The 16,478-nt window shown below is 59.9% G+C and overlaps 4 protein-coding genes across 4 annotated transcripts; all 4 read left to right on the top strand.

Annotated features, from left to right (window-relative positions):
- Window positions 1-1,635: 1,635 nt before the first annotated feature.
- On the top strand, window positions 1,636-5,784 carry LMXM_12_1250 (metallo-peptidase, Clan MA(E), Family M1; the record flags this gene model as incomplete). Its single annotated transcript, XM_003873153.1, has 1 exon — window positions 1,636-5,784. One exon carries the CDS (start codon window positions 1,636-1,638, stop codon window positions 5,782-5,784), a length of 4,149 nt encoding a protein of 1,382 aa, XP_003873202.1.
- A 1,172-nt stretch (window positions 5,785-6,956) lies between these two features.
- Window positions 6,957-8,273, top strand: LMXM_12_1260 (conserved hypothetical protein; the record flags this gene model as incomplete). Its single annotated transcript, XM_003873154.1, has 1 exon — window positions 6,957-8,273. One exon carries the CDS (start codon window positions 6,957-6,959, stop codon window positions 8,271-8,273), a length of 1,317 nt encoding a protein of 438 aa, XP_003873203.1.
- A 2,914-nt stretch (window positions 8,274-11,187) lies between these two features.
- On the top strand, window positions 11,188-12,219 carry LMXM_12_1270 (arginine N-methyltransferase-like protein; the record flags this gene model as incomplete). The annotated part of the gene is made up of 1 exon (XM_003873155.1): window positions 11,188-12,219. The coding sequence occupies one exon, from the start codon at window positions 11,188-11,190 to the stop codon at window positions 12,217-12,219; it is 1,032 nt and encodes a 343-aa protein (XP_003873204.1).
- A 1,502-nt stretch (window positions 12,220-13,721) lies between these two features.
- On the top strand, window positions 13,722-15,641 carry LMXM_12_1280 (hypothetical protein, unknown function; the record flags this gene model as incomplete). The annotated part of the gene is made up of 1 exon (XM_003873156.1): window positions 13,722-15,641. The coding sequence occupies one exon, from the start codon at window positions 13,722-13,724 to the stop codon at window positions 15,639-15,641; it is 1,920 nt and encodes a 639-aa protein (XP_003873205.1).
- Window positions 15,642-16,478: the final 837 nt, after the last annotated feature.

A 16,478-nucleotide genomic window follows, 5' to 3' on the forward strand; every position in this document is an offset into this window, starting at 1 on the left:
CGCGGATTACTGTGGCCTGCCAGTGAAGGAAATCAGAAGCAGGAGAAAGTGCGCAGTGCGTGTGCTGGGACAGTCGCACCCACATGCCGGCTGAGCTCCACACGAACAGTAATGCGAGACGCATGTATTGCTCACCTCATGTCTGATGCCATCGGCCACGTTATCTTTTTCGTTATTTCTGGGCATACGCGCGCACGTGCACGCCTGCTTGCAACCCAGCAAGCTAGTGGTGGCTGCTTCTGCCATTCTTTCACCCTCTTCTAACCCTTCACCAGGACTTGCATGCAAGTGCCCTGAGTATCTGCTGAACTCCGATCTCCGGCTCTCCGCAGCTCCTCACAAAAGCATTTTGGCTGCACTGTTGCTTCTGCGCTTTTTCGGCTTCTGCTTCTCTGCGTCCCGCTCTCTGGTCTCCATCGGTTCCCGTCTTCTCTCTGTTCCGACCTCTGCCGTCACAATCCCCCCCCTCCTCCTGCTAGTAGTCACGCCCACGAAGACGTACTCGGAGGCAAGCAAAAGCCAAAAGGAGCGATACAGAGGTCCATCCCGACATCCAGCCCTGGACACCGCACAGGCGCGCCTGTTTTCCATGGCCCAGAGTGCCATGCACGCGTTCGGTTGATTTGTTCGTTCGGCTCTTCGCTTCCGCTTCAGACTTCCAAGGACGACAGCTCACATCACGTCAGCGGTGTGGAGGCCACAGCGCACCGCCACTTCATGCCGCCTCCCGCGCTCTCTCGCGCTCTCTCGCCTCCTTTTTATGTCGCTGCTCTCACGCTCGGCCCGCTCTCTTGCTTTCGGTCTTTCGAGAGTTTATTCGTCCTAGTCGGTGCGGGTCGCTCCTGCCCCCCACCTACGCCGTTCTTCTCTGGACCTTTGCACGGCGGCGGAGTCTCTTGCCGTGCGAGAGGGCACACGTGTGCACCGGCTGTGAGCCTTCTCCATTTGTTGTTTCGTTTTGTTTTCTTTGCCAGCTCGTTCTACCGTTCTTGACGTGCGCTGACGAACATCTGCCAGCTGTGCCTCTCGCTGTGTGACGACGCGCCACATTGGTCTCTCGTTTCTCAGCAGATTGTCGCTGGCACGGCTTCCTGATTCTAGCTTCTTCTCCCTTGTACACTCACGTGCCGTAGCCAAACCCTCGCACGCCTCATCTTCCTCACAACGTCATCGTTCTGTTTCGTTGTTTATTATTCCCCTTGCGACCGTCCCTGCTGCCTGGATGCGACTTGCAGCGGGGTGCAGTGTGCGCGTCCTACCGGCTTACCTTCCGTGTCTTCCTTCGTGCCGCATCGCAGCGAGGCACATGCACACGCGTTGCTTGGCGCCCATCTTGTTTAATTTGCGCTGTGAAAGCTATGTGCCTGCCTTTGTAGCCTTCGCTTACTCGTCCGCTATCATCGGTGCTGAATGCCGTCTTGAGGTGTCTTTCCTCTAACGGCTTTCTTCCTGACTTCCGCCTCTGCTCTGTCCTTCTGAGGCGTTGAGGGCGCATGTGGTGTTCGGGCAGCACAGAAGGGCTCGAAGGGATCGTCGGACAACACGCCTCCGCTGACGGGTGAGGGGGGGCAGCGCTGCGTTCTCTCAGACAGACTCCGTCATACATCGTTCATCGCTCTTGTGGCAGAGTCGCTGATGGTGGGCATGCCGTCCTCTATCTCTCTGCCCCCTGTGCCGGAGGCGGTGCTCGAGGGGCTCCAGTCGCCGGAGTTCAGAATGCCGTCTCTGGTACTGCCGCAGCACTACGCGCTCGAGTTTCAGCCGGACGCGCAGCACCACAGCTTCGCTGGCTCGGTGTACATAACGATGCGCGTACTAGAGGCGCCCTCAGTGCCTATTCGCCATCTTGTCCTTCACGCGCTCTACCTTCGCCTTGAGGCATCATCAATACGTGTCTTTGTTCCCGCCGACCCCTCTAGCGCCTTCGAAGCCGCCGCCCTACAGACTCACCCGAGTCACCACCTTGGCGACGAGGCCTCGCGGCAACGGCCGTTCAGTATAGAGAACGGAAGCTATGTTGCGTGCCAAGGGCTGCACAAGATCGACATCAGTGAGACCGTTCTGCTCGCCTTCGCTGCACATTTGCCGAGCGAGGTCGGCGACACCTTCGTGCTCATTATCGACCGTTTCGATGGCGTCATCGCGACGCCGCCGGAGATGGAAGGGCTCTTTCATTCTAACTCCACGGATGCCTCCGTGCTGAGCACGCACCTCGAGCCGACTGGAGCGCGCCGGCTCTACCCCTGCTTTGATGAACCAGCGATTCAAGCCACCTTCCAGCTGTCTGTCATCGCCACCGTCGCGCAAACGGTGCTGTCGAACACGGAAGTTGAGGCGGACATAGCAGTGGCGGCACTCCCATACACCGCGCAGAAGCGGCAGGGTACGAGTGAGGACGCCAGCAACCGCCGGAGTGAGGCGCAGGAGTCGTCGTCGTGCGCCTCCCCATCATTGCCCCAGTCAGCGCCATCGTGGCATTGTGTGCGTTTTGAGCCAACACCGCTACTGCACACGTGCATTGTCGGGTTTCACGTCGGCCGCTTCACCTTTCTGGAGCAGTACTCGCGAAGCTCAGGTGTGCTGTGTCGTGTGGTGCTCCCGCACACAGAGGCGAGCAGTAGTGGCTGCTTCGCGCTCGACTTGGCCACCAAAGCCGTCGATTTTTTCGCGGATTTCTTCCATGTGCCACTGCCGCTAAAGAAGCTCGATGTGGTTGGCGTGGAGACGTTTTGCGTGCTTGGCATGGAGAACTGGGGCATGGTCAACCTGCTGCAGGACTACCTTATCGTAACGGAGACGACTCCGCTGGAGCGCCGGCAGCGCGTGACACGGCTCATCGGCCACGAGATCTGCCACCAGTGGTTTGGCGACTGGGTCTCCATTGAGTGGTGGAACGGTCTGTGGCTGAAAGAAGGCATGTGCCGCTACCTTGAGTACTTCTTCGTCAACGCCGTCTTCCCTGGGTGGGGGCTGTGGAACGAGTTCCTGTGCAACATAATGAATGGCGCGCTGCTCGCCGACGCGGACCCGCGCGAGACGCATCCGGTCGATTGCTGCAACTCGTCTCCACGGCGTATCTACGACTCATTCGACGCGATTAGCTACGGCAAGGGAGCGTGCGTGCTGCGCATGCTCTTCAGCATCATCGGTGTGGAGTGGCTGAAGCGCGCAACGCATCTGCTGATGGTGCGGTTCGCCGGCCGCGCGATCAACGCCAAAGACCTCGTTGAGTGTATCGTTGACACGAACAAGGAATGCTGCAGTGGCGAGGCACAGTTGCAGCACGTCAAGGCGCTTCACGCTTGTCTGCGCATGGTGGAGACGGTGAGCCACCCGTACCTCTACATCTGCCAGAGGCCAGGCGAGTCTTATACGATCACGCAGTACGTGCCTCCGAGCAAGCGGCACGGCCTCCTCGTCGCGTACCTCCAGCAGCAGCGCCGCAAGTCCGACGCCCCGGTGATCGACCTCTTCTCCGCCCCGGTCGGTGCGTCGTTCGAGTGGACGCCAGAGTCGACGCTCAGTCGCGTCACTGCATCCTTCTCGATCCCGCTGCGCACCGTGGAGTGGACGCCGAGCGGCTGCGCCAATGCCAGTCTCATCTTTCTCGAAGAGGCAGAGCACCAGTTTGCCTGTCCAACATCTGCGTCGACGCTGAAGACAAGGAGAGACACTCCTCTCACGCCACTGGGAGCCGCACCTGGCCACGCCGGCGCTGAAACGGGAGCGGTGCAGGGATCGGCGGTCTCCCCCACTCCTCAGCAGACGCCGTTGTCGTCGCCCCCCTTTGGGGCCCCAGGCTGCACGCGGTACTTCAACCAAGGTGGTGGCGGCTTTTTTCAGTGCGACTACGACGCAGCGACGTGGCGCCGTCTCTTCGAGCTCGTCGCCTTCTTCTCGGAGGAGGACCGCGTTATCGTCACGATGCACTTCATCAACTTCTCCAAGGCGCAGCTCGGCCACCAACCCGGCGACACCGGCGATCGCTGCACACTCTTCTTTGAGTGGCTGCTGCGCCTTACCGGGACGCCTGGGGCCATGAACTCGTTCTTATGGGAGCTTGTCACCAACGCGCTCACCACGCTGGTGCAGCTTGTGCAGCACTGCTACTGCCATTCGATCGTGAAGGAGTTCGTGAGCACTCTCTACATGCCCCTGGAGCGGCGCCGTGTGCTGTCCTTCTTCGCCCAAGAGAAGACGATGTCTTTCCAGAGCTCGATCCACCTCTCCCGCCAGCTTGTGCTCCGCATCCTACAACTGCTGTGTCTCTGCGACAATCCGGCGGTGCTGAAAGAGGCAGAGGAGACGGCGCAGTGGTCGCTGGGGGTGCTGCTGTCACCTGGCGACTCGCCCGCCCATACGTCGAGCAGCATCTCCAGCAGCACTTGTGTTGCCACCGGGAACGAGCTGGGCGCCGGCGGCGTCGCAAACCTGAGCATAGCGAGCGTGTCGGCCAGCCTAGGGCTCCCCTCTGGCTCAGGTGCAGGCGCAGGCTTCCCGCTCTCTACAACGATTCCTACTGCCGGCAACAGCGGCCCTCTGCAGTCAGCGACGTCGATTTCCGTCGCGGGGGCGCTGCCACCTCGCGGTAAGCCGGCGGCACCGGCGGCGCTGATGAGCAGCGGGGCGAACTGGTACTCGCGCGGCTCCGTCCAGCTTCCATTGTCGCCAGAGAGGCTGCTGAGTGTGTCCAACACATCGATTTCGGGGCACGTTGCCTCCCCGGTCACGCGCTCCGTGGCACCGCTCTCGTCTACCCCAGCGACCCAGCGCAGCAGTAGCAGCGATATGTTCGCTGCCTCCTACTGCAACCCCGCGGGTGGCGTGGCCGAGCGATCTAGCGAGAAGAGCACGAGCTTGCACAGCTACCCGGACCACCGCACCAGCGACTTCAACATCGAGGACCCAAGCCACATCCAAGCCGGTTCAATCGCGCTGTCGCACCTCATCACGCAGGGTCGGCTTGACTACTGGGTGGCGGCCGCAGCTGTCGCGGTGGAGCTACTGCGGCTGGACCGTGACGAGCTGCGCCATGTGAGCGGGATGCCGGTCCCAGTGCCACGAATGGCGAATGTGAGTCAGGAGCAGCGGCGCAACGTCCTGCGGCTTGTCCTTCCCCCGGTGTTCGCGCTCAACCAGGAGTCGGCCTTCCCGTTCATGACAAGGATTTTCCATGCCGCGCCGTTTCTGGAGTCGTCCAGTGCGATGGGGCTCTACCGCAACTCGCGCTTCTTCTTATACCTACTGTCAAGCCGGCGGCTTATGACGGACCGGCGCACCTTACAGTTTCTTCTCCGCTACGGTGCTGAGGTGTGCGGGGACGGCTACATCATCGCTCAGCTGAAGCTGCTGGCGCAGGGTGGCCCGTCGGCGCACAGCGCTGCCTGCATTAGGAGTGTGGAGCAGTACAGGGGCGTCGAGTTCGCCGACAGCGCGCAACCGATGGATTCGTCCTCGTCCACAAAGTTGTCCGCAAACGCCTCCTCTCCGCTGTCCTCTTCGAGCAGTGTGGCTGTGTCGGAACGAAGCGCGCTGCGCGGGCAGTGCCCTGCGATGGCGGCGGCGTTGGATTGCATGGAGTCCAACTGCGTCTGGATGGACTACTGCTGCAGCCACTACGACCAGTTCCTGCGTGCGCAGCTTCACCCTAGGGTGTTGCAGGCGGTGCGCAATGAGGGTAGTGCGCCGGTGTCGTTGCCCACACCGTTGGCGAAGGAGAGGTGCAGCCACCCCGAATCCTGCGGCGGCGTCAGCGTCGGACCTGACGGGCGCAGAAGGCAGTAGAAGGCGGCACAGACAGGCCGTAGAGCAACAACCCAAAAGCGGCTGACAGGGGTGCAGAGGGCGCTTACATATCGAGTGCCTGCTTTTCGGTGTTGTGGGCGGAGGTGGCAGCAGCTTCTATTCCCGCAAGTGAGCTTATCCGCCTCGATGGTCGTGTACATCGAGACACACAGTACGTGCGTGCGCGTGTGCGCACATCTCTCTCTGTCCTGTTCTCCCCTTCTCTGTGAATAGGGGGGTGCGCGTGCACACAGAGAGGGCACGGAAGTCATGAGGCACTGTACAACAAGGCACATACCATTGACGAAGTTAAACCTCGCCAAGAAGCACCCCAGGAGGGAGGGCAGACACTGCCGCTTACCACTCCTCTCCCTCCCGGGGCATCGGTTCGGTGGGAAGGCGGGTGCGTGTGCATGCGCGAGCAGATGCCCATGCACGTGCAACAGTCCTTTGCGGGTGACATCGCCGCTCTGCCCTTCCCTCGCGTAGCTCGCCCTCTCTCCCAAGTTTCGAGGGACTAAGAAACGGCCGCCGTGGTGGAAGGCAAAGACAGAGAAGGTGAAAGAGATAGAGCGTCTTCTGGATCGCGCAGCGGCACCGAGGAAGAGCAGTGCGCTTCTCCCGACACCCCTCTCACCTGCGCTTCCCCCCACGAGGCAACCATAGGCGTCACCGTCTGCTGCTCAAACTGCATCACTGTATTCCGTGCACGAGGGCCGCTGCTGGAACTGACACGCTACTCTGTCCTGCATCCTTCCCGTTTTTCTCGCCGTCTATCCTCTCCTGTGTGTGCGCGCACGCGTCTGGGCACCACACTCCTGACATGGCAAACGAACACACATCAACGCCTATCACATGTTGTCCAATTTAACTCTCTGCCCGATGCTGTTCGGGATCACCGATCACGCAGCTGCTTGCGTGCTTTCACCTCATCATTCTTACCTGTCTTGCGTTGCCTTGTTTTTTTGGCCGTGGTGGCGCACTTGTGGTAGCGCACTCGTAGCAGCGCGGACCCGTGCTCGCCGTGTCGCGGTCGTGCTTGTGTTTTCTCGTACATAACAGCCTTGTTTTTCTCTTAGTGGAGCACGTGAGCTTCTCCCTCTGCCGCAGTTTTTGCCATCCCTTTCTTCCCCATCTCGTCTGCTTCACTCACCGTCTGCGCACCGTTTACCATGTTGCATCTAACGTCGGAGCCCCAGAAGAAGGGGCCGGCGGTGCCCGAGTACAGCCGCTTCCTCCTTGGTGTGGCGTTGCTTCTCACCATCATCTCCGATGGCGCCATGAACAGCCAGTTCACGGCGCTCAGCACTATCATAACAGCCAACAGCGCCCCAAGCGCGTTGCAGCAGCTGGCCACCTTTGCCGCCATGGAGGACGTTGCGGAAGAGGAACACCTCGATTGGGGCTCCGCTGCTCGACTTGTGCGAACACAGCCGACTTCCCTGGCGAAGCCGCGCAACGCGGTGCCGCCAGATCCGACGACGCTAGGCAGCGTCTCTGCTCATGAACACAGCCGCACAGACTCGGAGAATATGCTTAGCGATGGTCTCTCCAAGTCGCTCACGGACGTCTCCACGAATGGGGTCATTGGCGACTCGTCTACCGCCTCGTCGTCCTCGTCTCGCCGCCGGCCCCATCGCCGCCACCACCGCCGCAGCGGCGTCGTGTCTTCTGTGTTGTCAAGCGATGATGCTACTGCGGCGCTGAGCGCGTCCCAACCGGTCCACAGCTACCACATGTGGACGCAGTTTCACGTGATGGAGATGGCCTACAGCACCGGCTCGAACAACTTTGCCCACATCACAGAGCGCTTCCTGGAGTACCAGCAGATGTTCCCTATCATTTATTGCTGTGACGTGAATACGGTCAATTGCCCGTACGAGGCAGAGCTGCTGGCCTCCCCTAAGGTTGGTCTCGCAGCCTCCAGCCGGTGGACTTGCGAGAAATGCGGTAACAGGCACAACATCGTCCGCGAGAGCTGCCTACGCTGCCGAGCCCCGGGGATGTATGCGAAGCTGTTCATCGGCCAAGCAGTCAAAGAGGTTGGTTGCACTGAGAGTCTCGTGCGCTTCTTGTACGCCGCACACCCTGATATTTTGATCCACCGCGCGGAGTGTCACCACGATACTGACGCCGACGTCTTGCAGCGCGGCAAGGGGTGTGCCTCCATCTATGTCCGCCGCGAGGACGCCGCGCTGCTCCAGCAGAAGCTGCATCACAACGCTTTCTTCGATATGGACAGTGTGGAGGGGGAACTGGTGGTCTACTACGTGTACGCTGAGCAGCAGCAGTGGCTGCATAGCTATGCGCAGCAGCGCAGTGCGGGCATGGGGAAGCGCCCTCTGTTTTTGCCTCTGTCGCCGTTGGTGGTTGAGGAGAGCGCGTCGATTTCGGCACCGACGAGGCGCGTCACCGGGCGCGGGCAGGGCCGTCGGCGTCAGGGTGGTCATGACTCCACGGCCCTCCCATCCACCCGCGCGGTGCACTGAAAAGGGTGAGCAAAAAGCCGCGAACACATCATTTCCCGGCATTTACCCCAGCTGAGGGAGAGCCACACTCGCACGAGTCCGGAGGTCGGCGGTGGCTGCGGCACTCATGACCGAAGTGCGGCGGCAAAGGGTAGAGGCGGAATAGGGTCTGTGTGCGCAGAAAGCGAATAGGGGGAGTGGAGGGTTACACTGAATGCATGGGGGAGGAGGGGCGGGGAGGAGCACTCGTGCTGTCATGCGCGTCCGGGCGTACCTTGAAATTCGTGGAGTAAGTCGGCAGCGAGTAACGACGAAGAGGACCCGTTGCATTAACGGCTGCTGCTGCTGTTTCACTGCCCTCCCCCCACACACACAACAGGTGTGCGTATACCCACGCCTCGTTGCTCGTCTCGCATGCTTCTTCTGCTCCCCCTCCTTGCCCGCGCACCCCACGTTCTCCATCTTTCTGAGGAGGATGGCGGATAACAAGCAGGCAGACCCTCTGCCCTGCCAATGCCGAGCCGCTTCTGGTCGTGACAGGGCGTCAGGTACCTACGACACGGGAAACTCAGATGTATTGCTACTGGTGTCGGGGCTCAGCTCCTGGATGTTCTTGCGTCGGAGCAACCTGCGACAGTGAACACGCTTGTGCCATCCATGTGATGGGGAGAGTGTCTGAGTGACTCGAACACATTACAGCCGGCGCGCCAACAGGCTACTGGTGTGTGGAGAGACTGGGGCCCCTGCGAGGGGAGGTGTAGCACGTGGAGACCAGAATGTTGGGGGTGCGGCTGTGAGGCGACCTGTAGAGCGAGTCTTTCTGTAGGGTTTGGGGCTGAGGTCCTACTCGGGTGACGGAGTCGACGAATTTGTGTAACGCGGGTGGTTACGGCTGCTTCGCACCACGCGATGGGCCTCTTGCAGTGCTGGGGTGGGCTGAGGGGGGGGTAAGGTCGGTGGTGTGGGGCGTTTGATTTCATGTTATTGGGCGGAGAAATGGACGCGTTGACGAACAAGTAGCGAATAGTGTGCGCATTCCTGACGTGTGCGCCTGCTGCTGTTGTTGCTCCCCCTCCCCCTCCCTCTCTCCACCCAATCGGCTCTCCTTTCTCTGCACCGGTGTCGGTTTGGCGGGGGACGTCTGTAGCGGTCTTCACACCACTACTATGGCTCGTATTAGATGCACTACGTTGTGGTCGCGTGACCACTTTAAGTTTGCTTTACTGTGTCTTCTCGCAGCTCGCTCCGACTTCTCCTCCCCTCCTCGCTATCGCTATACGTGCCCGTGACTGCGTATAGGAGGTTATGCATACATGTATATGTATATATATATATATACACCCACATGTATGTATATGTATGTGTATGCTTGCGTGTGTGTGCGTTGGTGTGTGTGCTTCCTGTTTTTTGTTCAGTTTCGACTATCCTTTACTTCGCCTTCCAAATTTGTTTCCTCTCTTGTGCCGATCTCGCTTCGCCGACGGATCAGGTGGGGACGCACACGCGCATAATCACAGACGGGCACAATGTCGCTGTTCTCTCTCGCTCCATCTGCGCCCATGTGATGCAAGACGGGACTCGTTCCCTGAGCAGGTGCCGCAAAAAAAATAACCAAAGGGTGCTCTTCATGCAGTGCAACACACAGTCTCCCCTTTGCCATGTGCTGCGAGCCCCTTGCCCACGCTTCCTCTGCTTCAAGAGTGCGCACACTACCTTTCCTCGTCCAGCGTCTGTTGCCAGGAAACGTTCAGCTGCACCCCTGCCCACTATGCGCCCTGCGCAGGCGGCACTTTTTTCTTCTGTGCTGATGTAAGCGTGAGAAAGACGACTTCCGGTGCATGCAGTTCTTCTTGGGCCACACCCAGCCTCTGGCCCGTCACGTAGGCTAACACCGTTGCGTAGGAAGAGCAGAGAGGCAGATGACCGAACGAGGAGGTCGTGTGGCTCTCGATGCCTCTGCGCTTGTGATGGGGGGGGCATATATCCTGGAAGCATACTCGGCGAACGAGCATGGAAGAACGTGCCAGTCCGTCGGAGTGGGCCAGCCCGGTGAAATGGGGAGGGGTCCCTTCCACAGCGAAGGACGACAACCGATTTCTGGAGCCAATCCTTCCCCTTTTCCTCCCGCGTGCACTCCGCCCACGCTCTGCCTCCGCTCTGTTAGCGTCCCTGTGCGCACGCCTCTGAGTCACTCCCTCTCTCGTTCTCTCGCCATGTGCACAGGGCAGCGTCGATCTCGCGGTCTGCAGGGAAAACAGAGGCGTACAAGCGAGAGCTGAGAGAAGCAACGTCCTCCAGGTTTTCGTCACCGGCTGAGTATCCCTTTGTTTGCATGTTTGGAGGCCCATGAGGGGGCGGTAAAGGTGAGGGTCGAAGTAGGCGAACAGCAAACATCACCGTGCGGTGTGGCCGGAGACGCCACAGCGCTTGCCGCTGAACAGGCGCTCCTTAGCGGCGCATACAGACTCGTCGCGGCTCTCTTCCTGCGAAGGCGGCTATTGAGCTTCGTTGACGAGAACCGTCTTCTCGAGCGCTAAGCACGGGACTATGACTTCATGAGATCGCTCCCCCTCCCTTGGTCATGTACCTCGCAGCCGGATTTACGTCGGCACGACGTGGTGGTAGGGGCATCACCTTGAGGTGACGATGATTGTCCCCATCGCACCATCTCTCTATCTCTCTCCATCTTCCATTGTCCCGTGACTTCACTGGTGTCCCTGTGGGCGTGTGTGTGTCGAACGGACCACACGATGCGTCTGCCATCACAACGGGCTCACATACGCCTTTAAACACACACACTCTTGCGTGGTGCTCGGCACACCGCTTGTATCGGATTGGCCCAGCATCGTGCACTTATCGCATGCGCACGTCACGTCGCCTTTACCGCTGCCAATTATTTCTGCCCAATACGCCGCGAGCATTGCGTCCGTTCCAGATGTCCTCGGCAAAACAGTGTGAGGAGGCCGCGGCGGAGGGGACCGTGGTGAAGACAACAGCGAACAAGGACTACTACTTCGACTCCTACAGCCACTACGGCATTCACATGGAGATGCTGAAAGACTACCACCGCACGACGGCCTATCGCGATGCGATCTGGCGTAATGCGTACATGTTCAAGAACAAGGTCGTCCTTGACGTGGGGTGCGGTACTGGTATTCTCTCCATGTTTGCTGCCCGCGCGGGTGCGCGCAAGGTCATTGGCATCGACTGCAGCAATGTGGCGGTGCAGGCACGCCGGATTGTGCAGGACAACGACTTCGGCGACGTCATCACCATTATCCAAGGCAAGGTGGAGGAGCTAGACCTGGATGAGAAGGTGGACATTATCATTAGCGAGTGGATGGGCTACTTCCTCCTGTACGAGTCCATGCTGAACACAGTCCTCTACGCGCGTGACCGCTGGGGTGCGCCGGATGTGAAGATTCTGCCGAACAGCGCCAACATGTACGCATGCGGCATCACGGACCCGCAGTACATCGAGCAGAAGTTCAACATCTGGAATAACGTGAATGGGCTCGACTTCTCCTACTTCAAGCGCCTCAGCTACATTGAGCCGCTCATCGACACCGTCGACCCGCAGCAGATCATCACTGACATTGTTCCGTTCTTCTCCTTTGACATCAACAAGGTGGCCGCGGAAGAGTTGTCCTTCACAAGAACATTTACACTGGAGGCGAAGCAGGGCGACTTTGTGCACGCCATCTCGGTTCACTTTGACACCCCATTCTACGCAGGCCATGATCCCGTGGTACTGAATACGTCGCCAATGGTGCCGCCCACGCACTGGCGGCAGACGGTGCTCTACATTTTCCATCCGCTGATCATGAAGCGAGGCGAAAAGGCGAACTTCACGATGAAGTGTGTGCCGAACCCGGGAAACCCGCGGGACCTTGACATTTCTCTGCGCATCGACTTTGATGGTGAGCTGCAGGCGTGCCACTACGACCAAGACTTCCGCCTCCGGTGAAGATGCCAGTGATGTGAAGGCGTCAGGGAAGCCTGGCGAGGTCAACGGAGAATCAGGCGGAGGGAGGTGAGGCGCAGCGCGTGTACTACGCATGAGTCCTTGCCTGGTTATGAGCGCATGCAGTCCTATGCATAAGTGTGCGAGTTGCGCCCGCGCTCGGATCAGCAGGATGGAGAGCGGTGTCGGTGGTCAACACACGCGAGTCATTGGAGAGAATCCTACGTGGGCAGCGAGGTGTGTCGCCAACCGATGCGCGACTCTCCGATTACGGTTCTGCACGGACGCTCAACAGGAGAGGGGCTTGCTCATGGAGCGCTGAAAGGTTGCGGATGATGCCCCCGCTACCGTACCGCTCGCAGTGATCACTCCTCAAGAGAAGGAAGAGAAATACGTGAGTTTCCTGTCAGCGACCGTGTCAAGCCCTCCGTGCCTGTCGTCGCAGTGGCCCCCTCACCTCCCCCACGATCTCTCCCCCCTCCACCTCCTCCACCTGCGCTGTGCGTCTTTTGGTTCTGCATGAGTGTGTGTTGAAGGCATACACGACACTAAAACGCTTGTCATCTCGCCCGTACGCGTTTGGCGCTCCGCACGTGGCGGTGTGCGGGTGCTCATTTGTGCGGCCCGCAAGAATGACCGGATAAGGGAGAAAACCACAACTAACCTGCCCGACAGCTTCCGTTGAGCTTTGGGGAGCAAGGGAAGGGGGGGGGAGTGGCGACTGGACTCGCGTGGCCGTTGCTGCTCTCCTGGCTGTCTGATAGACAGCGGGCGGACGGTAGCTTGGCGCGAGTTTCATCACGAATCCGTGTGAGGCGAACCTCCGTGACGCTGCGCATGTGGCCGCGATAGAGTATATGAATGCGAGCTTGACTTGTGAGCTGGTTTTGCTCGTTCTGTCTCTGCATATCGCTCCGCAAGCATGGCCGTGTCTCCTTGCACGCCTGTTCCCTCAGCACCTGTGTCAAGCAAGTCGTGATGGCAGATTGTATCTGATGGATCATGTTAATGTATCGGCGATCCGATGGTAAGTTAACTGTAACATGCAGACAGATATCACCGAGTGGCATAAACCTCTACTGTAAGCATACCCGCACTCTGCACGCGTGTGCGCGCGTATGTGGGTGTGGAGTCGAAAGGCTCACCGGCAAACTTGAGCCGTGCCTGCAGCTGTACCGCCCGTCTCCATTTCACTTCCTGCGCTGCCGGCGGACGTATGGCCCGACAGCTGAGGGGGCGCGCGCTGGACGTGGAGGCAGTGCTGCTTCGCTGGCGGCCAACATGTTTGTCCTGCGTGATTCCCGCTAAGGAGGGGTGCCGTTTCCCCAAGTTGACGCGTTCTGCTGACCTACTCTGTACAATCCTTCCATGCCTTCGCTCGTAATTCTCTTGACACGCGCCCCTCCACCCGCTGCAGCCGCGGTGGACCCGCCTCTCTTTCGGAAACGCCGTAGTAGCACCTGCACATCGAGGCCCACACAGGCGTAACCAGGTCATCTTTTATCATGCGCAAACCCTCGTCTGAACAGGGCACTCGCAAAACGTCGCGATCCCCCGCGGGCCCCCGCGGTATCCCTGTGGTGGTGCGCCAGGCACCCCTTTCAAGCGACCTCGACACACCGCCGCCACCGTCACGGCGTCTGCGCAGCCGCAGCAGCCAGTTGGAAACAACACCCTCGCCGCCGTCGCTCCCAACGACACGCGGGATCTGTATCAGCGTGGTTGCTGCGCAGCCTTTTTTGCGCAGTAAGCCAGTCCTGCAGCGGCGCACCACGGTGTCCGTGTGCAAGCCCAGCGCTGCAGCGGTGGTCGCTCCGCAAACGAGCCGTGTGCTGAGCAGGAGCGAGGCTCGCTGGCGCAGGGCACACGCCTCGAATGGTCAGTCCGGAGACCACTCCGCAGATGCCACGTCGCTTCGACGTCCTCAGGTGCGCAGTTCCAGTTGCGTTGTGGCCTCCGCGCGGCCAGTTGCGATTACCACCGTTGAGCCGCTCGCATCGCCGCCATCATTGTGGATTTCACCAGACAGCTCCACGAGTGAGTGCGCCGGTGTGGCGACCCACCACGGGCCTCGACGCCAACTCGAAGTCTTTGATCGCTCAGCTGTGCCGACAGTGGTGCTCTCTCCCATTTCAGAAGCGGTGCCTGCGTCGCTCTTCCCCCATACGCCGCTGTTTGCACGAGAGGAAGTGGCACCGCCGATGCCAAGGGTCGCCGCTGCGGATGGCCCACGAATGCGTGGCCGCCCCCCCGGCACCGCCGCGTCCACTCTCCCGCAGTCGCTAAGCATGACGCACTCACCCACTCTGTCAAGTTTGCCCGAAGCTGCGCCGACCGCTGTGGAGGCAGCCCTTGTAGTCCCCTTGGCAGCGTTTGTCGAGTTGCCCTGCCCAACCTCCTTGGGTCAGCAGAATGAGGAGCGCACCGTCGGGCACTTATCCGCGTCGCACCTTTTGACTCGCTCCATGGCGACTCACAACTCGACAACCTCCCTCACCTCTTTGTGGAGCCCGACCTCGGCGCCAATCGCCATAAACAGGCCATCGACCCCATCCGTATCGAGTATCACCGGCAACCCAGTCTATCCAACGATGATGAACACCGCTGTCCCTCCGCAGACGGGCAGCCGCGTGACCCGGTTGTCTGCCAGTAACGCCATGGACTTATCGGAATGCGCTCCCACGGCGTATCCCGAGGCATCTCCAAACGAGCTGCAACCAGTCAACACGCCACCACTCATCGGAGGTGACGACTCTCATCACCGCCAGAGTCGCATGGGACCTGCGTCGCAGGAAACGGAAAACAGCGATGCTGTACCCGCACAAGTGAAGTCACGTCCGCTCGGCACACCGCAGCAGTTCCGCAACCCTGTCGCCGAAAATCCATGTAGCACACCACTGAAGGCTTCGGCACACGTCGTCTCAGATGTGGTGCACATCACCCACACGCCAGAGCAGCACCGACTGCGTCCCGTCTTGCCACCGTCGGGGCATGCTGTGAAGGCCTCGATTCCCTCGCAGCGCGTCTCAGCGAGTTCCTCCGGGGCTCACGGTACGTCTATACGTCCAACGCTCATGAGAGAGGGGACGAGTTGTGGCGGCGGCACAAGGGTGACGTTATTAGGCAGCGATGCCTGCACACCATCTTGTCACTCCCCTCGTCCCGCCCGAACGCTGTGCGCTAGCCCTAGTAGAACGCCCCGCCACGCGAGCAACTCCTCGGACCGCCACAAGCCTTTGACGCCTACCATGTCTGCTGCCGGGGCAGGGAACTCCGTCGGCTTGGCTCTCACCAAATCGCCTCCTGGGACCATGTCCTCTGAGCTGGCCAGGCGTGCAATAAACGCGCGTCGTCGACGGGAACTTTACGCATGGAATGAGCAGCTTCGTTTGCAGAACGAGTCCAGCGTTCAGGACGCTGTCTGACACGGACGCATATGAGTGTTTCGCAATAATCCGCTAGGGTGGAGGGGGAGGGGAGGGGGACTGTGCTTCGCTGCATTGGTGCTGTGTCTCTCTTGCACTCTCCCCCCGTGTGAGAGCGGATGGCCACACCGTCTTCCTTTGCTGTGACTCTTCCGGTTTAGTACTCGAGTATTTCTCTTTCTGCACGAGTCTGTGATCTCATTTCATCGACCCCTCCCCTCCCCCACACGTACACTTCTTAGAACTCGCGATGTGAATCCTTGTCACTCAACTCGACGGACCCCAGCCCCAGCCCAACTGAGAACGGGGAGAGAAATGCATGAGTGAAAGATGCACGTGGACCGTCAAGAACAGCTACCGTCGCCCTTACTGCCGTGCTGCCCGATGCTGGCGTCGTAACCTTGCATCTGTCGCTCGTTTGTCTTAACCACCACACACGCCCATGACGCTCATGACTGCATCGAAGCTTGATGGGGACCCACACAGCGGCGGCGAACTTCTCTCGGCTTCTATGATTCGCCCGGTGCACTCTCCCGCCTACTCATCCACCGCTCTGCTCCGTTATCTCATTTTTGTTTTCCAACACTGCTCTCCCTTCTCCGAGACGGGGGCACCGCACTGCAGCCCCGGCCGAGCCCGGAGCGTGTCCACCTTGCGCTCTGCGCATCCGCGTCTGTCTGTTTTTTTTTTCTGCCGTTCTTGGCAAGTGCTATCCCGCTGCACCCCGTCGTGACAGAGGATCGAGCGAGTCACCTTCAGCACGAAGGCAGCCGCTGATCGTAACACTTTTGCTGAGATGCGTAGGACCCTGTTGCGAACTCTCTCAAGACTGTGCCC

Source organism: Leishmania mexicana, chromosome 12, assembly GCF_000234665.1.
Source record: "Leishmania mexicana MHOM/GT/2001/U1103 complete genome, chromosome 12".
NCBI classification, from domain to species: domain Eukaryota; phylum Euglenozoa; class Kinetoplastea; order Trypanosomatida; family Trypanosomatidae; genus Leishmania; species Leishmania mexicana.